The sequence below is a fragment of the Medicago sativa genome, chromosome 6, assembly GCF_051527215.1.
Source record: "Medicago sativa cultivar Bolivia chromosome 6, Bolivia_mono, whole genome shotgun sequence".
NCBI lineage: Eukaryota > Viridiplantae > Streptophyta > Magnoliopsida > Fabales > Fabaceae > Medicago > Medicago sativa.
This window is the reverse complement of record NC_140754.1, coordinates 2,713,823-2,737,242: the sequence shown is the minus strand read 5'-3', so window position 1 is coordinate 2,737,242 and position 23,420 is coordinate 2,713,823. Positions and strand designations below refer to the sequence as shown.

The 23,420-nt window shown below is 33.6% G+C and overlaps 4 protein-coding genes and 2 pseudogenes across 4 annotated transcripts; 2 read left to right on the top strand and 4 right to left on the bottom strand.

Moving 5' to 3' along the window:
- Nucleotides 1-3,174: 3,174 nt before the first annotated feature.
- On the top strand, nucleotides 3,175-4,730 carry LOC146912028 (glucose-6-phosphate 1-dehydrogenase, chloroplastic-like; the record flags this gene model as incomplete). Its single annotated transcript, XM_085717982.1, has 4 exons — nucleotides 3,175-3,242; nucleotides 3,596-3,745; nucleotides 3,833-3,953; nucleotides 4,270-4,730. Coding segments are annotated over 4 exons (417 nt in total), but the record flags the coding sequence as incomplete, so codon positions are not given.
- On the top strand, nucleotides 4,670-7,633 carry LOC146912027 (uncharacterized). The gene is made up of 9 exons (XM_085717979.1): nucleotides 4,670-4,730; nucleotides 5,038-5,158; nucleotides 5,251-5,305; nucleotides 5,577-5,685; nucleotides 5,785-5,837; nucleotides 6,050-6,130; nucleotides 6,223-6,301; nucleotides 6,405-6,534; nucleotides 6,692-7,633. The coding sequence occupies exons 1-9, from the start codon at nucleotides 4,670-4,672 to the stop codon at nucleotides 7,137-7,139; spliced, it is 1,137 nt and encodes a 378-aa protein (XP_085574105.1). The 3' UTR covers nucleotides 7,140-7,633.
- A 541-nt stretch (nucleotides 7,634-8,174) lies between these two features.
- LOC146912026 (glucan endo-1,3-beta-glucosidase 8 pseudogene) lies at nucleotides 8,175-9,290 on the bottom strand (annotated as a pseudogene).
- A 3,200-nt stretch (nucleotides 9,291-12,490) lies between these two features.
- Nucleotides 12,491-13,645, bottom strand: LOC146912025 (F-box/kelch-repeat protein At3g23880-like). The gene has a single exon (XM_085717971.1). The coding sequence runs from the start codon at nucleotides 13,643-13,645 to the stop codon at nucleotides 12,491-12,493; it is 1,155 nt and encodes a 384-aa protein (XP_085574097.1).
- A 2,911-nt stretch (nucleotides 13,646-16,556) lies between these two features.
- Nucleotides 16,557-17,852, bottom strand: LOC146912024 (F-box/kelch-repeat protein At3g23880-like; annotated as a pseudogene).
- A 2,460-nt stretch (nucleotides 17,853-20,312) lies between these two features.
- On the bottom strand, nucleotides 20,313-21,709 carry LOC146912023 (F-box/kelch-repeat protein At3g23880-like). Its single transcript, XM_085717761.1, has one exon. The coding sequence runs from the start codon at nucleotides 21,538-21,540 to the stop codon at nucleotides 20,386-20,388; it is 1,155 nt and encodes a 384-aa protein (XP_085573887.1). The 5' UTR covers nucleotides 21,541-21,709; the 3' UTR covers nucleotides 20,313-20,385.
- Nucleotides 21,710-23,420: the final 1,711 nt, after the last annotated feature.

Below are 23,420 nucleotides of genomic sequence, written 5' to 3'. Positions count from 1 at the left end.
AGTGCAAATGTGGAAAATGAGAAAATCGTCAAGGCAGTAGGTGGATTTACATAACTTCTTTCATACGTATCTACTAATGCAGTGTACCATAGTAGAAAGACGCAGCAGCACCCATGATTTCAATGCTTCCTAACTTAGCAGCATAAAGCCACTCAGCAAATGAGAAAATCATGAAGGCAGTAGGTGGATCTATATGCATATGCAAAGTCAGAAATTTGAAGAAAAAAAAGGAAAGTAGACTAGATGGAAATTTTAAGAGAAGTTTAAAAATGGGAAACAGTGTTGTGTGTAAGTGTGAGTTATATGTCTCACATCGGATAAAAAAGTAAAGGTTGAATACCTTATAAGTAAGAGGACCCAGATAAACCCATGACCTTCAGGTTTTGGGTAAGAGTGTGGCGTCTCTCTCACTTGTGCGGTTGTTCTAGCCTCGATGTGGACGGTCCCCCAAAGCTCCCCTCACTGACCCAACAAACAGTTCAGTCACTAGCATTATTGTTCTCACTATTGTTCTTAGTTTTGGTAATCAAATTTATTTTTATCATTATTTGAAGATCAAAGGAATGAAAAAAGTGCTTAAATATCTTATCTAAACTATTTGGGAGTGAAATACTATTTTCATCCCTTTGAAAATAAAAAGGTGATAAGTGTCTACTAAACTAGATAGGAAAATGAATGTCCATGCCAATTACCATTTTGCCCTTATTGGGGGTATTTTGGTAAAATAATTATTTGCCTTGCTTGCCCTATATATATGTGTAAAGAGAGAAAAAAAAAAAAAAAGGGAAAAGAGAGAGAGAGGGTCGGGAAGGGACAAGACTTGTGTGACATTATGTCACGGTGACATTAAATCTGGGTCACACAAAGGTGTTGGGTTGTGTGGCCCAGATGTGTTGTATGTGTTGTGTGGTCCAGATGTTGTGTGACAATGTGTGTTGTGTGGTCCAGATTTAATGTCACCGTGACATAATGTCACACAAGTGCTGTCCGTCGGGAAGCAGAGAAAGAAAGGGGATGAGAGAAAGAGAGAAACGATTTCTCTCCCTAAAACTCATGTTCTTCCTTCTTCTTCCTTCTTCCGTTTTCATTTCTGCTTCATCAAAGGTAGTAACAACCCTTCTTCTTTTGTTTTTCATTTTCATTTTCTTCTTCATCAAAGTTAATTTCTGGGGTTGATTAATTTATTTAGTTTTTCAGCAATCTAATGCCATGCATGTCTCAGATAGAATGAATTTTGTGTGTAATCTGTTTTATTTTTGTTTTAGCTTTTGTGTTTTGGTGATTCTGGGTTTTTTTTGTTGTTGATTCTGTTTTTGGTGTGATTATGTTTTTGCTTTTGTTGTTTTTGGTTTCCTTTCCCTCATGCATGTAGAAATTTGATGAATTTAGAGTTAGATTTTCATTTGGGGGAAAAGGGAATTTTTATGGTTTTATGAAATTGAGTAATAAACAGTAAAGTAATATATGTCCCAAAACATGAATTCATGATTATGCTTCTTTTTTCATTGTATAAGTGATTATGCTTAAATTCATCAATGTAATATTCTCTGGTTTGAGTGCTGAATCTAATTCTAATCTTGCATGTGGGTTTGATTGAAAATTTGTGAAGTATTTGTGAGAAGAATGTTAAGTTTGGGTAAGAGGGGTCTGAGGTCGAGAGTGAGGCAGAGGGAGAAGAGTAGAAGAAATGGAATTAGGGTTCTGAGAAAGAAGAAGTAACTAAAGAAAAATTAGGGGTTCTTCAAGACTGAGTAATTGGAGATGGAAGCTAGGAACTTAAGGAAACAAGAGCACCAGAGCTTGCTGCCATCACCATAAAGAATTAAAGGTGGGTTTTCCTTTCCCTCATCCCTCATGCATAATCTAAATCAACTAATTTAGGGGTTATGAGACATGAAATTGATTGATGAAAAGTAAACTGTTCATTATGCATGTTTGATTTTAAGAATTGAAGTTATTGCGTTGATTTGTTTGTGTATTTTTACTAAATTGATTTTGTGTGAATGATAGCATGATTGAAAGGTTTATTGATTTGGCCACTGGAATAATTTGATTGAATGGGTTTTATGGTGAAGTGATTCTTATTGTATATGAAAAAGGAGATTATAAAAATGAGCTAGGTTTTTCTTAAAATTACTGCAGAAAATAGCTTCAGTGCAGGATTTTTAATAATTTATTGATTTTGAATTTTTAGACGGGACCAGTTGCATAAGTTGCAGTTATAAGCTGGTTGCATACAGTAAAATAATCAGAAATGTTTGATTTCATATGAATGATTCAATCATAGGTTTTATGGACTGCTGTGCTGGAATTGGTTTCTACAGATCAGTTTTAGTGTTAGATTTTTCTGAAATTGATTACTTTGAATTTGGATATGGGACCAAATTCATTGTCTTCATGTGAGTATTGGTCATGTATAGAAAAATTTACAAAAATTTATAACTTCAATTTATATGTCTTTGTGGCTTTGAATGACAGATGATTAACTCATTTTTTTTTTATGTTTCACATATATTGCTTCTACTAATTGAGTGAATTATATGTTCAGGTTCCTCCAGAACTGCAAGTTTCTTTTATTGCAGCAGTTGATAAAGGAAGCATAAGAAGCATGCCAACATAGTGAATAAAAAGGTTCTAAAATATTTATCTAAGATTTGATATGTTATGGATCATGTTATTTTATAATTATATGCATGTAATATCTAAATATTTCCTAATGATATGATCCCTGTTACTTTTTTTTTTAATTTGACAAAATGTTTTCTGTTACTTGACAGGGATGTTGGCAGTAATATCGCATTGAAAATTCTGAAGCGTGTAGAAAAAGGTTGGGGTCAAGGAAGTATATCGAGTTTGCTGCCTCAAAAGAATGATTTTCTTGATTACTAAGGTAGCAGTTTATGTTGGTTTGAGGTTATGAGATGGTTATTGGTTTGTTTTGTTGTTTGATTGTGGTTTTGGATACACTTTGATCATGTCTATGCGAACTGCGTGCTGCAATTTAGAACTATATGATTTGTACTAAACTTTTATTTTATTAATATGTTTTATTTGGTATGATGATTAAAGGAAACTGATAAGGTTGGTGAAGCAATATGGTGAAAGAAAATGGGCTCAAATAGCTGAGAAGTTAGAAGGAAGGGTTGGCAAGCAGTGTAGAGAGCGATGACATAATCATTTGCGTCCTCAGCTGCTTTAACAAGATCATTCAAGCAGTATCTGACTGAGGATCAAATTTTCAGGTTTTCTAACTACACTTTGACTGTGTTTGGATATATTAAGCGCTTATACCATTCACACTTATCATATAAGTGCTTATATATAAGCTATTTCTATAACAAGATAAAAAAAAAAGTCAAATTGTTTTCATATAAACTATAATCTATTTTCATAAGCTATATTGGAGAGCTTATGAAAATAAGCTGAAAACAACTTACAAACATGTCATAAATTGTTTCCATGAGCTCCTTCAAACAATCCTAGAAGTGTTTATGGCAGTGGATAAACTCAAACAATCCAATCCAAACATGGTCTAATTATCTGTAGATTTTAATGATTGTAAAGTGCTTTATTTAAAATGGAAAATATTATATAGGATCGATCACTATCTTGGAAAAGAGCTTGTGGAAAATCTTTTTGTTCTCCGATTCTCAAATCTAATTTTTGAACCTTTGTGGTCGAGGAAATACATAAAAAATGTACAGTTGATATTCTCAGAAGATTTTGGTACTGAAGGACGTGGCAGGTAACTTCTCTTCCTTTGCAGCATTTACACTTTTTATGATCTTAAAATGGTGATTCTCATATATTTTCATATATGTTCCATGTGTAGGTACTTTGACAATTATGGTATAATTAGACATATTATGCAGAATCATCTACTTCAAATACTAGCCCTCTTTGCAATGGAAACCCCTGTTAGTTTGGATGTAGAAGACATTAGAAATGAAAAGGTCTCATATGGTTATATACTTTTTTTATAGGCAAATATTAATTTTTAGTATATTACTCCCTCCGACCTTAAATATAAGTAGAAAGGTTCATCTATTTGATACAAATACATGTACCTTTTTCGGTTAAATATAAGGTCGGAGGATGTATATGCTAGAAGCCAGAGTTTAAAACCTGGACTTTCTTCTCAAAATCATTTGGGTGGTTTAGTTCAACCACTTGAGCTACGCCTCTGAGACTCATGGTTATGGACCTTTAATTCATCTGTTTTAAATAATTGTGATTTTTCATGACTTTCAATTGCTTAATGGATGTCAGGTCAAGGTTCATCCTACTCAGTCGATTCGTCGATCTTTGCTGCAAAAACATGGAACGTTTGTCCATTATATTTGTTAATAACTTTCTGTCATAACTTAGTTGTGTTATGGTAGTCCATTGTTGTAGCATTTATTGTCTAGAGGCATGTTTGGATTGATTTATTTGAGGTTATCTACTAACATAAACATTTGCGAGACTATTTGGGAGAATTTATATTTCCTGATCAGTTGAAGTTTCTGAATTTTATTTCTTGTGTTGTGCTGTTATCTCTGTAAAACCATTGGATCAAATTTGTTTTATAGTATGCCTGCTTCTTAATCAGTAAACTTCTCTGGTCTTAAGGAAAATGGTTTTCTTACTTCATGTATGCTTTTTGTATGCAGTAATTGATATTACAAGGATGGTAGTTCTTCACCCAAACGGGGCTATTGCACTTCAGAAGCATTTTGAATCTGAAAAAGGTATCAGCATTTCCATCATTTTGTTGGAACACAATATTATGACAATAATATGTTTAATTCCGTCTTTGCAATATGAGACACTCTTTTTACTTTGAAACTTATATTTCTTCATGCGCATTGTTTGATATCATTGGCAATGTTGTATGAGATGAAGTGTTAGCCATAAAAATCAACACGAAGGTAAATCAATGTAGCGGAGATCGGAATGTTGTGCTAGAGGAGTGCTAATACTAGACGAGATACAATTAGGAATGATAGTATTGGCTTCTTCAAAAAAAAAAAAGGAATGATAGTATTGTTATTGTAGAAAAGATAGTTGCATCTCAACCTGCCTTCTCCGGTGAAGGTGGTTCCTGGACAACAAATGGACTTTTGGAGCAGCTCAGTCAGACTTGGGATAAGTCAGATTATTTGTGTTACATGACAGAGTAAGTATCTTTCAATTTCTTAAACGCAATGAGTAAATGGAATGCCAATCTATTGAGTATTTATTGATACCTAAATTTTTTATCCTTTTCAGTGTCAACATCAATCCTAATGAAGGTCTTATAAAGAATGGTCAAAATCTTATACTCGCACTTAGATAATTTAATTTAAAAGGGTACTCTTTCATGTTGCACTAATTTAATATCTCCTCTACTTATTGTTGTTTACCTGGCGAATTTGTGCTTGCATCATTGATATCCTTTCATTCATATCAGTGATATTGTTTTTGATGACTTTTTAATAATGTCCCCTCATGACTCTTCTTTCATTTACCAAGATGAAACTAAGCCATTCTTGTGAAATAACTTTTTCAATTGACTGGATATCCATTGATACGATGTCAGAAATTTATACGTGCAGATCTTTGATCTATTTGATGTCAAGAGAAAGGGTGTTGTTGATTTTGATGACTTCGTTAGATCTCTCAATGTCTTCCACCCGAACGCAGCGCTAGAAGACAATATAGAATGTGAGTTAAAAATTGAATCCTCCACTTATTGTTGTTTACCTTAAATTCCTCACTTTGATCTGTCTGTCCTGATATATTATGTTTGGGATTTTCCTGCAGTCTCATTTAGGCTCTATGATTTGCACATTACTGGCTTTATAGAGCGTCCAGAGGTGAGATGATTATTATTTGTTCATATACCCTCAATGAAAATGACACGTTTGTTAATCCACTGAATTTTATGATTTTATTCCTAAGTGAAAACTTTTTTTCTGGTCTTGGTTTTTGACATTATTCTTTGCTGCTATGACATTTATCCTCTTCTCATTGATATCATTTTAATTTGAATTTGCTTTTCTTTCCCTTATTTGGTGATGTCTGACAGGTCAAGCATATGTTAATTGCACTTCTTTTCGAGTTTGAAATGAAGTTGGCGGATGATGTGATAGAAACAATTCTAGACAAGGTATGTTAGCAAAATTCATAGTTACAATAGAATATTAGATACATGTTAGCAAAATTCGTAGATACCATAGAATATTAGATATGAAATGAAAGTCCACCTGCAGAATAAATATTGTTGCTGATAGAACAACGTATGGTCATGGATGTTGGAGTTCAGTACCTAAGCAAGCAGGTAAATTAATTATCCAATTTTATCTCCATTAGCATATAATAATATAATGTCAAAATTGTTATTAATCATCTTTTAGTTTTGAATTTTTGTTTAATATTATCAGGTTTGCAAAGATGTGGTAAGAGCTGCAGGCTTAGGTGGATCAATTACTTAAGACCTGATTTAAAAAGAGGAACATTCTCACAAGAGGAAGAAAATCACATTGTTGAACTTCATGCAGTACTAGGAAATAGGTAAATTTCAACTACTAACTTAGTCCCTATTTTTATCTTCTCCTGTGGTTAAGCAAGAGTGATAAGGAGGTCGAGGGCTCGATCTCACTCTCGGTATAATACTAACAATACTAATATTGTCCGTTTTAAAAAATTATGTTCATTTTCTTCTTATCAGATGGTCTCAAATTGCGGCGCAATTGCCGGGAAGGACAGACAATGAAATGAATCTATGGAACTCATGTTTGAAGAAGAGACTGAGGCAAAAAGGTATAGATCCTGTGACTCATAAACCATTGTCTGAGGTTGAGAATAATGGAGAGGAAAATGCTAATAAGAGTCAAGAGAAAGCACCGGAGATATTATTATCCAATGAATTGAACCTTTTGAAATCAGAGAGTTCAAAATCAGATGCAGCTTCTAGCTATGAGCAAAGAACATCTTCAATTTCACCAAAAGCATGTGCAATGGAAATGGAAGGTTCTTGCAACAAAGAGTTTTTCATAGATAGGTTCATTCAACCCTCAGATTTGATGGGAAATTTTCCACTTCAGATGAGTTATACAAACACTGAAAATGAACTCTGTTATATTTCTAAATTTAATATTTTTCTAACTGGAACATAGGGGAAAATATATGTATTCTTATATATCTATGTTAAAATAGATATGTAATGTTCCAAGATATAAGTGAAAGATTATTTCAACAATAGAACCTATATAGTCCATTTCATAAAATCACTTGGGTAAAACCCTTTGGAAGCATTCTTTAATTTCTATTTCAGCCTTGAATCTATACCTATGTAAGATAATTGATTTTGGTTTTCTATAGAAAGATTTTGTGAAACAATTTAACTTTATAACTTATTTGTGAAAGATTGTACATTCACTTAACCATTCAATTTCTTTTGTTCTGACACTTCTTTGTTATATAGTGCAATGGGCATAGGATATTCAGATAGTGAAATGTTTATGGTTAATTTATTATTATGTACTCAGAGTTAGTTTCGAAACTTTTGTTTTGATTGTTTGTGCCTTGCAGTTGAAGTCTCCTTCAGTTTCAAGGAAACCATTGAAACCTGATAACAAGAAACATTTTAACGAGGACGATTCATGTTCAATTGCTTCTGGGTAATGCTCTTATAAACCTTATAGTCAAAGGGTGTCAAAATCTCATCTCATGTTTTCCTTATTCTAGCAATGATATTTTTTTTACTTTATCTTATAATTTTCTCCGTGACCATGTAAAGAACTGCAATTTCTGTGAGGTCGTTCAAATCCAGGGCGACTGTTGCTTCTGCTCCAAGCTTTTGGTCAGCTGAACGTGCACAAAGAAGAAAGGAGGTAAAATTTGTTGATTAATTAGTTTTGTTTCAATAGGGTTTTCATCTCAAATTGATCGGAGCATCCCCTTTTATTTGTGTCATAGTTCTATTCAAAATCAAGCAATGGAAGCTGAGAAGAATAAAAAAGAAGCAAGGTAAAAAGGGATTTATTTATTATCTCAAAAAACCATGAATTACATTGTCATTCTGTTACTTCTTTTCTTCTTATAGATATAAATTTATGTTAGTTTTCTCACTCTAATTTGTTCAACGATTAAGGATGAGAAATAAGAAGCCATCAAACAGTTGAGGAGAAGTTTAAAATTTAAAGCAAGCTCTATGCCAAGCTTTTACCATGAGGGGCCTCCACCTAAGTTCATATTTTCACACAGTCAGTTTAGTCATATAGTCCGAGACAGATATGGGAAGAAAGAATGATTGTAGGTGTTGAGAATCAAGTTCTGTATATTTTACTTATTGCTCTTTATGACCTCTACTTTATAATTAATTCTATGAGATTGTTTCTTTACATTTTAAGAAGTTTCATTTTGAAATTTTGATCAATAAGATATCTTATTCAATAAATCATTTTCTAATATTAACCTAAACTTATTATTTGATTTAGGATTATGCTCTAGATTTGAGTCTGGTGAATAATATACATCAGCATTGAATGGAACTGTGGCTTTGATGCTTGAACCAAGTCCTGCATTGTTGAGAGATGTTTGTATATTCTTAAGAGCTGGTAGAGTGTACATTAGATATGTTCCATTATATTCCTTGAGGAAAGGTTCATTGCCAAGTGCAATGTATCTGCAATATTTGTATCATAAATGTAGAGTTAAGATATAATCAACTAAACACTGTCAGTTCAAGAAGCTAAATAGATGAAGATTATAGACAGAATATGGCATTAGAAAAAGTACAATATCAACTCCTGCAGCCTTCAGAAATATGAGCAGAAAAGGTACAAAAAACCATTGCTACAAACTGGTAATCTACAATGTCTTTTTTTTTTTTGAACAAGAATTAGACCAAGAAAAATGAAAGACATGGTAAAAGCACAGTGAGTAAAGGAAAAATTAAAGAAAATGCAAGATATAATGTGCATGTAATGTGATGAATGAATGTTGAATATGGTTATAGGATTAAAAAAAATGCTTAACTTGATGTTTAATCCACCAGGGTACAAGTAGCTGGTGACATTTTCATAAACCCAAGAATCAGCAACTTTAGGATCCTTGCTTATTTCTTCCAACATATTATTAGGAATTGCTAACATAACCTCAATATCAGTCCCTAACAAAGCTGTCATAACCCATTCATCAGCATCAAACAGTTTGAGTTTATCAAAGCCATTTTCTTGAAGCATTTTAACGACGTTGTTTGGAGGAAGTTGGTGAGTGGCCATGGTTCCCCACTTGACTCCAACTCCATAACCACATGAAGCCATACTTAAGAAGAAAATAATGATGAAGAGTAATGTCATTAGATAATGATGAGTTGCATTTTCTTGTGCCAATTTTTTTTTTTGAGTTTCAAGAATAATGAAAGAACAGAATCCAAAGAAATGGGAGTGAAAAAAGAAAAGGGAACGTGTGATTCAAGGAACGAGAATTTATAGATGTTCAGAGTTAGTTATTTTTTCTCAATGCTTGTGTTTCATTGCATGTCTTCACAAATAAGGTACATAAAATAAAACAAGGACTTAAAATTGCAACTTTTTTCTCTCTCTTTCTTACTTTTAACAATAATACCAAAAAAAGAATTTCTTGAATGGAATATTTATATATATATATATATATATATATATATATATATATATATATATATAGACACACACACACACACAGAGATTCGTTCCTTAGTTCAGTTATAATGCCAGGCACTGCCAGCATGTTTTGCATTAGTGTTAAGCGTATTCATTTATCATCATCACAATCTTAATCTTAATTAGAGTAAAAGAAGTTTTTGCTAAGCCACACATTATTTAACAACTTAATATCTAATGGATTATATGAGATATCAGATACTTACTTTGTAACAGTATTTGTTAGCTGATACTTGAACTATAACGTTAACTTGAACCATAAAAAAAAAAAAAATTTGTGTGAGAACTATAAAGAGTGTTGCAAAGAAACTTCTCTCCATTTCCCTTTATTTCAAGATTCAAATAAATTTAGATATTAAAAAATGGCTATAGTAACTATTATCCATTCTTTGACAATTTTCTTTTATTCTTGATTTTTTCCATCCTTTATATTATTTTTTAAAAAAAAATCAAATAACCATGCGTTTAAGGACCCTTTTTTTATTGTTATATTAGATTAGATTTTTTTCAAACTTAGATTTTTTTTTTTATTTTTTTACCTTTTTTTTATATATGAATATGAAGTTTGCATTTTCACTCATATTCTGCTCTTTCCTTTAATTTGCTAGAATGAGAAAAATGCAATTGTTTCTTTGAAAAATAAAACTACAAGAAAGACAATGCAGTTGATTGATTTGCTTACCGGTCAGGAATATGATTGCCGCCTCATTACCGTTGAGCGTAACAAGGCTGAAAAATCCTAGGTTGGTTCCAGTTTGTTAGGGACAATCACCTACAAGAGGGCGACAAGCTGCTATTCGATTTGGGTGTTCCTCCTACAATGTTATTTGTTGAGGTGGTTCGTAGAAATAATCTTGCTTGAAGAAAAGTTCTAATCTTTTGGAAGTTGTTGTATGCTGGCATGTATATTTTGTATAATATTTCAATGACAATATGTTTTAAATGTGGTTTAAAACATCTATCCTTTAGATTAAATTTTTTAAAAAAATACGTAATTCAATACCCACGGGTACCCGTATAGTGGGCACCCACGAGGATACGGGGCTGGCACGGGTATCAAATTTATCCAACGGGGCGGGGGACGAGTATCATATTATCCGTACCCATGGCTATCCATTGACATTCCTATCCTTTCCTGTAGATCATGTGAAAAGATTTATATACGTTGAAGCTAAAACACAAAATGATATAAATCAAGTAGAGAAGCTTTCAGCTATCTATCTGATGCAGAAATTTGTTCACCTGAAAGAACTGGATACTAAATTGCAGTTAATATCTGCCTTTGCTGTAGATAATGTGAAAGGATTTATATACGTTGAAGTTGAAAGTCAAAATGATATAAATCAGGTAGCTTTGGTAATATGGTTTTCATTGGTTTATAGATAGATATCAATTATTACTACAAAAGTGTTTCTACCGCTAACTAAATATGTTTTCATTTGTTACTCGTGATCAAGCCATTTTGAAGATTTAATTTTGTAATCCGTAATGCAAGAGTACTCTAAATATTGTATTATGATTTATAATTATCTGTCATTTCGCAATCTATCCTTTCAATATAATATTTTGTCAAATACGTTACTGAACCCCGTGCGAAGCACGGGTTTGTAACTAGTTATGAATGAAAACTCAACCCTCGATGACAAAAACTAGAAGTGCAATTAAGACGAGAAACCAAGTGACGAGGCAATAGTTGAAGAGGAACTTTGTGTTAAAAGATGTTAAGTGACCGATTTAACCAGGTAACAAAGGTAATGGTTGCACCACTGAAGGAATTGCCACCAAGAGTGTAGAAGTAAATCTTTTGGGAATGAGGATCACAACAAAGCTAATAGTGTGGATCGCACAGGTTGGTTCTGTGCTCGAAGCATAGAGCCACAGTTTGGACAAGTCTTTTTTGAACAAGAATAATAACAAAGGAAAAGGCAAAGAAGAAAGGCATAAACATAACATAAGAAGGATAAGCTGAACATAATTAGTAGAAGCATGACGATAACAAAACAAGGCGTAGAAAAAGCATTGAAGAAGCAAAAGAAGAAGAAATTAGGTAGGACAAACAGATGTGGTTACATTCAGTTAACTTATTTTCTCAAATTATTTCTCCGAACGGACAAGTCGGTGTCGTGTTTGTGCTTCATAGCAAGAAAAAGCAGAAGCATAAGCATAACCACCTCATTAGAAAGATAAAGGTTAATAGTATTAGTATTAATCATTTGCTCGTTGGTAAATTACACAATTGTATATAATGACACAACTACAATTAAGCTTGGGGATTTAATCCATGCGACTCTGCGAGTATATTTGGCTATAAAGGATTATTGAAATTGTCAGAAACTCTTAATCGGGTGATTGCTAATGCTCAAAAAGAATGAAGCAATATCAATTCAAGAGAGTAAATAAATATTACAAAGAACAATAGCAACATGTGTAATACACATTAGTTTAGCCCTATGAAATGTACATAACCATTTATCTCATGGTTCAAACACATAAATTTTAAGAGATTTATTCATAGATTCAGAAAATTATCCTAAGCATGTTGCCGTTTAATTGATTTGAAGAGTGAATATTAGAATATCATTTACCAAGTCCATTTCGGATGCTCTACTCAATCATATCTATGGTTTAAGCTATTAAAATCTTTATTGATAAAATAGTAAAAATTTAAAACACAGAGCAACAAAATCCAATGGCTAAGCTATCTTAATGTAATAATAATGATAGAAAAAAGCAAAAAACTCGAAGCAACGTAAAATAAATAACATATAAGGCGAAAACACATGTGGAGAATCTGTGAGACCCAACATAACAAAGAGTGTAGGTCAAGGTGATATGAGACTCTCAACATAGACATTAGAGGTGAACCAAGTAGAAGAGAGACTTTGAATTTCAGGAATCTTAACAGTACCATTCTTATAATTGTAAACATATAATTTACCACAAAAGTATAGCAACGCCTGGCCATTCCCCTCGTAGAGAAAAAGCAGACATGCATAGTAATGATCAATGAATTTTGTGAATGGAACAGTAAACAATTTAGTCCAAGAACCTTTCTTTCCATAATCTGTCATAATCCAAATATCCAAAAAAGTATTAGTATGAGCAAGGGCGCATAAGCAATCCCTAGAAACACCCAAGCGAAAGTAACACAACCGTTCATCTATACCATAATCAGGCTGCAAAATCTCTTGATAAGACTCGAAACTTATATCAAGGGAAAGAATGACCCATGAAGAGTCATTATCTTGATGATCTTTTATTGCCCAATGAATGGCACCACTTACAAATTTTCCAACACACCCTTCAGGTATACCCTTGTTTTCAGAAGGGAAGTCTGGAATCCTTCTCCAAATATTGGTACCTAAAGTATGAACCTTAACTTGAGTTTTGCATAATTTATAAGAGTTACTATATTGATAGCATGCAACAGCAATTACTTTGTAATTATCAGTGAAACGATCGTACACGAAGCCGTATAAAGTGTTTAATGTATGGCTAGGTAGATTCAAAGTTGGCAATGTCTTAAATTTTCTGGTACAAGGGTTCCATACTACCATATTACAATGTTTGAAATTGCATTCGTGCATTGCGAAACAGATGATGCCATCGCAAGAATCAATCGCATAATGATGACTGTCACTGGAGTTTAAAGGGAACTTGAGCACTGTCTCTGGGATGGTGCTAGGTGAGTTGCTTAAAATAGAGGGAAGTCGGGAATCATAGAGAATGAAGTCCTCTTTCTTTACAAAACCCAGTGGGCACCTGAGGAGGTGGTATTGGCGGGTCTGTGACAAGCGAAGATGATCTTTAGCAAATTTGGGATCGGAAATTGTTGAGTTCAAGGACTTACAGACACACTTGAGTGTCAAGAGTGACTTTACAGGGAGCCTATACAAGATTTCTAACAACAAATCGAGAGTTAATAGAGTAAGCAGGTTGAGAGGATTTCTTGTTCCGGTTGCATATGGTTGCCTCATGGCTGGTTTGTGGCCGCTGCTAATCAACAAGATATCTTATGTAGTGACGGGTTAAAATACATTGAAACCCTACCAAAGTGTATATATATCCAAGATGTTTTTTTTTCTTTTTTGAATAAATATATCCAAGATAAATATTGCCGAAGAGTGATATATTTTTTTTCTATGAGAAAGAAGTAATATTGGTTTTTAAAGTTATATATACATCTGCCTGCTCAAAAAAGGAGGATTCGCCAAAAAAAAAGTTATATATATTGGTCTTGCACTTCTTGTTCATTTGTCCGCTATTTTTATTGCTTTAGCGTGTATAAATTATAAGCAATACTTTTCTCATAAAATTAGTTAGATTTTGATTAAAATTACGTGTATAGAAGTTTGTGGTTTCTTATTGTAACAACATGCTTATTTTTTAAAATTATACCAACGATATAACAAATATAATATATAATTGAGTAAATTAGACTTTCCTCCTCTAACAAAAGCAAGAATTACACTTTCCTTTCCTCTTATGTTCCTCCTTTGAAAAGTGAAATTTACACTTCCCTTCCCTATAAGATGCTTGAACTACAACCTCTCCTCCCTTAATAATTAAATATTCACTACACTTTAATCTATTTTAACATAAAGAAATATTTTTATGATATATATACTAATTTTGAACCACCCTTAAAAAAAAATTCATTTCTTTATAATTTAAATTCATTTCTTTGGTTGTTGGTAACAAGATGTCTTGGTTTTTCAACAGTAACTGCGGGTACTTTAAAGGATCATCTAGTTCAGTTTGGCGGGTTAGGTGGTTTTCAAAACGTGTTAGGTTGGCTTTCCGGGTACTTTAAAGGATCATCTAGTTCAGTTCTTGTTTGTGAAGATATTCATGTTTTTTCGAAAACAAAAAAATTGGTGAAGGGAGAAATGTTATTAGTAAGTGGCACAAATGACATGTATTTATTGCGACCATCAAATAAGTTTTTAAAAATGAAACATGTCACAAAAGAAAAGGATTTTAGGAGAAAACAAAGCCTAGAAAAGACTTGGGATAGAAATGATTTAAATTGGACTCTTGGGAGAAAAAGAAGCATTGTTCATAATGAATTGATGATCTCATTTTGTCAAGATGATTTTGTGCTAAGTCAGAAATTGGAAGGAAAAAAGGAAAGTTGAAGAAAATAGTTTAGTACATGAAAAGAAGTTTAAAAATAGGATTATTGTTCTCACTATTGTTCATAGTTTAGGTAATCAAATTCGTTGGTATCATTATTTGAAGATTGAAGGAATGAGAAAGTGCGTAAAAATCTGGTCTAACCATTATTGAGACAACACTTATAGGAGTTAACCTAGAAAAACGATCTTTTAATGATTTCACTTTGCTACATCATCGTTTAACAGCCACACAAGCCTCATTTAACACAGTTGGATGGAGAAGGGTAATGTTGCAAACATTGTGTGACTTAAAGGACTAATCCGGTACAAACATTAAACTTAAAGGACTCCTGGATCGAACTTTTATTTCTTCTTTTAGAGGAGTAATTTATATATTATAATTATTTGTATTTTCACATAATATGTATATAAATTTCGTTTATATGTGAATTTTATTGTTTGTCACAAGACTCACAATAATATCTTAAATATTTATTTGTTTTATGATTAAACTTTATTTTATTTTTTGCTACAGATTGATTGATAATAATAGAAACTTGATAATTTCTATAATATTGATGGGGTCCTCGCGGAAATCGTGTCGATGTAGAGAGAATACTCCATGAGACGATGAAATTGGGATGATTATAGATGGCAGGGAAGGGAGTGGGGATGTACTCCCCGCTCCGACCTTGCCCCGTTAACATCCTAACCTTTTTTTTTTCTTTCATGACTCGGGCATATTTTATAGATCTCTACATCAATTAATATACGAGTATGAGGTGGAACCTATCTTGTGTAGAAGCAGCAGATGGAGCCTTGTGAAAGGTTTTATCTGAGGTAGGATGAAGAGGGCAACTGTCCTGGGTCCATAAAAATGAGTCTAAAATTAGGGTCTCAAAATATAAAATAAAATAAAATAAAAAAGAGATATTTGAAAGATTTCTCCCCCATAAACCTAAAGGCAGATGTGACTCTGCAATTGTGCTGGAATTTCAACGCGACAATCTCACACGTTTAGCGCGGCTCACAGGTCGAAGGCGTAGGAACTTGACACCGCTATCCTTCTCCAAGATCGAGCAAGAAAACGGCGCGATTGACAACATGGAACTCAAGTTACCCTTCTTTTGTGCCGAGTACCAAATTTAACATTTGACAAAGCTATATGCCACCGTTTCCACATGTGCAAATGTAGCAAATGAGAAAGTGCAATAGGTGGATCTACAGAACTATATGCATACATATATAATAATGCAGTGTACTAGAGTAGAAAAACATTGCATAATTAAGCAAGAATGGATTGAACAAACCAAAAACGCAGAAGCACTCATGCTTTCTATGCTTCCTAAAGAAGCAGCATAAAGCCACTTTGCAAAACTAAGCTTTGCAAGCCTCCAAATTGAGAAATTTCACTTTGTTTCTAACTATTATATTTTCCATAACATATATAAACAATAGTGCAAGACTTATTAATATACCATATTTATGAGTAACTTGAAGTGATGTTGTATTATCAACATGTCTGCATCGAAAGCAATTATGTGCACTCAAATCCGATTGTACTAATGATTCATCGAGCAATGGCAACTTAACAATTATTTTCACTTTATCAATAAAAGCTGCAGGTAGACCTAAAGAAGCATCTAACAAAGATATTAATAATTGAATTGAATCAGAAAAATGACCACATCAATCTCTAAGAGCAATTTTTGAAGTTATTATTACATTGACCATTAATTAAAATGGAACTATAAAGTCAGCACCAAAACTAAAACCAACATAAAATAAATGATATAACAGACAAAAACACGAGGAGAATCTTCGAGAGCCAACATACCAAAGCATGTAGGTCAAGGTGATATGAGACTTTCAACGTAGACATAAGAGTTGAACAAAGTAGAAGAGTGGCCTTGAATATCAGGAATTTTTACAGAACCATTCTTGTAATTGTAAACATATACCTTATCCCAAAACTCCACCACCACTTGGTCATCCGCCTCAGAAATATAAAGCAGTTTGGCACAGGCACTAAAACCAAGGAATTTCATGAACGGAAAAGTGAACAATTTAGTCCAAGATTCTTTATCGCCATAATCCTTCATAAGCCAAATATCCAAATATATTTTGGTGTGAGCAAGGATGCATAAGCAATCCCTGGAAACCCCCAAGTTGAAGTGCTCCAGAGGCTCATCTAGACCATAATCAGGCTGTAAAATCTCTTGATAAGACTCGTTACCTAAATCAAGGGAAGGATGACCCGTGGAGAGTCATTCCCTTGACCTAGTATGACCCAATTAAGGGTGCCGCTTACAAATTTCCCCGGATGCCGTTCAGGTACACCCATGATTTCAAAAGGGAAGTTGGAAACTCTTCTCCAAAAATTGGCGCCTAAAGTATGAACCCAAACTTGAGTTTTAGAAATATATTCAGACATATAGTAAATAACAACAACTACTTTGTAATCACCGGTGAGACGATCACACCCGATGCTGGATATACACATAGTTTCAATTGAAACGTAAGGAATATTTTCCAAAGGTGGCAATATATTGAATTTCCTAGTACAAGGGTTCCACACTACTATATTACCATACTCGTTATTGCAATCGTACGTTTCTACACAAACGATGCCATCACAAGAATTTCTTATGACGACACGAATGCCAGAAGCATTTAGAGGAAAATTGAGCTTAGTATCTGAGATGGTGGTGGTGGAGTTGTTTAAAACACAGGAAAGTAGCGAGTCAAAGAGAAGTAACTCCTTTCCTAAAAAGGAAACCCACTTCCATTTTGAAAAGAAACCCAACGGGAAAATGAGAAGGTGGTAATTACGTTTCTGTGACAAGCGAAGGTGATCTTTGGCGAATTTACGATCCGAAGTTATGGAATTCAAGGACTTGCAAACACACTTGAGTTTCATGAGTGAATTCACAGGGAGTTTGTACAAAATTTCCAACAACAAATCAAGCGATAAGATAGCAAACATGCCGAGGGGGTCTGACAAGTTTTGTTTTCTTTTACGAGGTGGGTGTGGCGATGATGATGATGCTAGGAAGGCAGTCAACATGGCTGTTTGTGGCTGATTGTCAAGGATTTTCTATGGTGATGACGATGATAAGAAACCCTACTCACGTGATTATATCAGCTGAATGAATTGGACATATGAACAGTATAAGGGCTTTTTAATAGATTTTGGGCTTTGAATTCGATTTTTTTTTAACAAGAAATTAATCAAGTTTTTCTCTTTTTCTCTTTTTTTTTGGTAGATAGAAGAGATGGCAAAACCATCATAAACTCACACACACAAAGTAGAGGGATTGGGGTTCGAACCCCGGTCATGACGTCCGTCGTAACAATTTCGGCATTTTTCCTAGTTGAGCTAGGACTTATGAGACTGAAGTTTTTCTCTTTATTATTGTTGTTGTTGTTGTTGTTGTTAATTATTATTATTTCTCCAAAATTGTAACTTTCGTAAAAATCTTCGACTTTTAAGAAACTTCAAAACCCACCTGAACTTGTCAAACTATAGTCTATCATCCCCTTCATTTGTTTTGACCGTTAACCCCTATTACGTAGCAGTTAACGGTACACATGGCACCTCCACGTGGACTGAACGTTATGCCACGTAATAGGGGTAATTGACCATTTTTTCCTTAACTTTTTAATTTTTTTTCTTTTTTCTACCTCACATGGACGGGACATTTAATTTTAACAATTATATGAAAATACCCTTCTTAAGTTTAACTGAGGAATGCTAACAACACGTACTTTAACACACACTTTCTAACACGCTCTCTTTGATTGGTTAAAATTCACATGAGTACCACCAAATCATGTTGGTTCCATATAAATTTGATGGATCCCATGTGAATTTTAACCGATTAAAGCGAGTATGTTAATATGTGTATTGCTAGCATTAAAAAGGACTTGTTACAAAGGAATAGTGCATGGCATACTTCATGATGAATTGGTGATCTCATTTTATCATGATGATTCTGTGAAGAAGAGCCTAGCTTTAACAAATCAAAAAATAAATAAATAAAAAATATGCAATGTCAAGTCACAGAGCATTACAGAATTTCAGGCTATAGGACATACAGCACAAAGTCAGGAATTGGAAGAAAAAAAGGAAACTGCATAAAAATATTATCTAAACTATTTGCAAGGGAAGGGTAGTTAAGAAGGGAGGAGGCATATATATTGACTCAGAAGAAAGAGAAGGGGGTCAGATCATTTTTTCTACACACAACACAAAACTTACTGCCCTTCTTGGAACAATACCAGGCAGGGTGGGAACTATGACACTTCTTGATGCGTAGTAACCGGAATTGTAAAGGCATGCCAGCAGCAATTAAGGTGCAACAAGAGTGAAGACCACTTACACCTCAATTGCTCGTTCTGTGTCGACGTGACCTAAATTTTCCAAGACAATGAGAAAAACCAGAAAAAGTGTAGTTAAGATGAGAAGCAAAGAGGCGGGGGGGGGGGGGGGTGGACAATTACAGAGGAACATTATGTTCGATGATGTTATGCTGGAAGTGACCGATTTAACCAAAATACCATTGACTACCGGCTGCACTACCTTGCGATGGGATGAACACATGTTTCTGAGTACAACATATGAACTTACATTTAAGAGTGTCAGTCAGAGTAAAGTTTTTGAGAATGAAGAGTGCAACAAAGGCAATAGTATGGATCACCATAGTTTGGACAAATCTTTTGATTAACATAAGCATAACAAAAGCAGTAGAAGCATAAGAAAAACAATACAAGCAGTAGAAAAAGTATTGAAGAAGAAAAGAAGAAAAAATTAGGTTGCCCTGACACTTCTGATTGGTGTCTAGTGCCAACATGTGTCTGTGTCCAACAATGAAACGACACTATCGACACATGTTATTACATTCAATTAATTTGTTTTCCCAAATTATTTCCGGAATGGACGTGTTGTGTCGTGCTTCATAGTAAGAAAAAAAAAAAAAAAGCAAATGCTGAAGTATAACCACCTCATTAGCAAGATAAAGGTTAATAGAGAGAACAAAATATATTCATAACCATCTATCTCACGGTTCAAAATATATTCACATACACAACATTATATTAACAGACCCTATTTTCTTTGCAGATTTGAGCACTAACAACAATTCATAGATCAAACACCTAAAATTTTAACAGATCCATTCATAGATTCAAAAAATTATCCTAATTAGCATGTTGCTGTTTAATTATCTTGAAGAGTAAATATCTGAAATATGATTTACAAGTCCATTTTGGATGCTCTACTCAATCATCTTTAAGGTTTTTTGCTGGCAGTTAGATCTGTTGAATTCTTAATCCTTTGTGAACAAGATTAATCTCACCCACACGATTTTAAAACACAAGCGTCAAGAATACATAGAAACCGTTTTCCATTCCATATTCTGTTAACAAAATCCAAAGGCTAGGCTAAGCAATCTTGATGAAATAATAATAGTGATAGAAAAATAGCAAAAAACTACAGTTTATAACATGCAAGCATCCAACATCCGAAACATCTCAAATTAAATTCGAAAACACCAAAACTCGTAATTGTAGGCCAAAATTCGAACCAACATAACATAAAGTCAAGGTGATATAAGACTCTCAACGTAGATATTAGAGGAGAACCTAATAATAGAGGAGTCTTGAATCTCAGGAATCTTTAATGTACCATTCTTGAAATTGTAGACATATACTTTACCGCAATCGTATAACCACACTTGGTCATCCTCTATATTAATACAAAGCAGATTGGAATAGTTATAATAAATGAATTCTCTGTATGGAACAGTGAACAATTTAGTCCAAGAATCCTTGTTTCCATAATCCTTCATAACCCAAATATCCAAAAGAATGTCGGTGTGAGCAAGGATGCATAGGCAATCCTTGGAAACCCCCAAGTTGAGGCTTTCGAGAGATTCATCTAGACCATAATTAGGTTGCGAAATCTCTTGATAAGACTCGTTACCTAAATCAAGGGAAAGAATGACCCATGAAGAGTAGTCATTATCTTGATATTTTATGGCCCAATGAATGGCGCCACTTACAAACTTCCCTACAAGCCATTCGGGTTCATACTTTTTATCAGAAGGGAAGTCTGGAATCCTTCTCCAAACATTGGTACCTAAAGTATGAACCTTCACTTCAGTTTTGCAAAAATTATTCAAGTTATAAAATTGATAGCAAGAAACAGCAACTACTTTGTAATTATGAGTGAAACGATCATACCCGATGTTACAAACAGTTTTCAATGCATGGCCAGGTAGATTCAAACGTGGCAATGTCTTCAATTTTCCAATACAAGGGTTCCATACTACCATATTAGGATGTTTGTAATTGCTTTCATACATTTTGAAACAGATGATGCCATCGCAAGAGTCAACCACGCAAGCTTGAATGTCACGAGAGTTTAAAGGGAACTTGAGCAATGTCTCTGGGATGGTGCTAGGTGAGCTTCTTAAAATAGAGGGAAGTCGGGAATCATAGAGAATGAACTTCCTTTTCTTTAAGAAACCCCGTGGGCACATGAGGAGGTGGTATTGGCGTGTCTGTGACAAGCGAAGGTGATCTTTAGCGAATTTGGGATCAGAAATTATCGCATTCAAGGACTTACAGACACACTTGAGTTTCAAGAGTGACTTCACAGGTAGTCTATAAAGGATTTCTAACAACAAATAAAGCGTTAATAGAGTAAACAGGTTGAGAGGATTTCTTGTTCTGGTTGCACATCGTTGCCTCATGTTTGTGGCCGCTGCTGATGAAAAATAGATAGAAACCCTACCGAAGTGTATATTGGTTTGTTTTTTAAATGAGAAGTGATATTGGTTTTTTTTTTTTTTTGGCAAAAAGTAATATTGGTTTTTGAAAACGATAAAAGTATCCTTCTAAGGGTCCTCTTAGGAAGTTAGCTTATAGTGGATAAGTTTGTGTCGGATAAAAATGTCAGTTTGATAAACTATAAGTTTCTCACGAGCTTATAGTTTATTTTTTAGATTCTATTTTAAATAGTGTTTAACCTTATAGCTTATCATTTTTTCTTCCATTTTTACCCTTGTTATTTTGTCTAAAATCCAACTTTACCCTTTCTAGTTAATTATAATTTAAAATAAAATAGGTTTAATCTACATTATATATAAGAGACAGGATCCGTTGACACCAGGTGTCAACGAATTCGTTGACACCAAATCTCAACCATCGATTTTATTTAATCTAACGGTTCTCATTAAATCGCTTAAATGGTGCACGTGACGATATTCCCTTTATTCCTTTTCGCATCGTCTTCTCTTTTGCATCAACATTGTCGGCTAAACTTACTTTCATCTTCTATGAAAAATTGATCTAACTCAAGGGCACAATTTCCATTAAATAATTGTCCACGAGAACATCTCCTTGGAGTCACACTAACATCTATGAGTTATTTCCCTATCAAGTGTATCCACCAACAACAACAATTCATATTATTTTGTATTGATTATTTTGTAGACAAAATCAATTGAACAATCCGTTGATGAAAAATTATTATATGACATGGGATTCCACTATTTTGATTCAATGAATTAATTTGTTTAAGGTTTACCGGTGACGATCAGAACAGATCATGGACAAAATATGGATCAAAATAACATGTGGAATTGATTTGTAATTGCAAAAGGAAATTAGGTTAAGCATATTTCTACTTTCATCTTTGGTTAAATTCATCTACATCACTAATTGAATGGTGGGCTTTTAATTTCTGAGAGCATTACATTTGATTGATGAAAGAGATGATAGTGCAGGTATACACAATGTAGAAGGAGGTGTGATACTGATAGTTCAGATAGAACGATAGAATAGAATAAAGAGGGTGGGGTTCACGTTCACAATTTAAGTGAGTTAATGAGAGCCTTCAGATTAAATAAAATCGATGGTTGAGATTTGGTGTCAACGAATTCGTTGACACCTGGTGTTAACGGATCCTGACTCTATATGTAAATACTTTTTTACGTTTATATTTTGTTTTGACTGAGCGTTAACATAGGTATAATATTAAGCTTAAAATAGTAATTTTTTTTTTAAGGAAAACAGTAATTTTTTGAAAAGAGTTTAAAATAATATTTTTTCAATCGTTTATATTTTTTTTGGCACGAATAGGAAAATTTCTGGTTAGACTCCAATAAAACCTAGTTACACCTAAAATGATTTAAAATGACTAAACTACCTTTAAAACAAAATAAATTTTCAATTGTACAAAAACCATTTCATATCTTCTAAAATATAATTTGTGTGGAATTCCTTCCAAAACCCAAGACACTTCTCTTCTTCTCATTGAAACCACTTCTCTTCTCTCCCCTTCTCATCTCTTCATTGAAACTCACTCTTCTTCATCTTCCAAACCTCAATTGAATAAAGTAGCTTGGAGAAAGGCAAAAAATACAATAGTGTATAAAAATAAATGGTAAAGGTAGTAGTTTGTACCTGCGTAAACTGAGTTTACATGTATAACTTAATTTATGTTAAATTTTATTTTAAGTGACATAGTCATTCTTAAATTTAAACTACGTTAACCTTCTGTTAACATTTGTGCATACCTGTCCCCATGAGCTTAGCTCATTTGGTAAGGGATAATGCATTTGTATGCAGG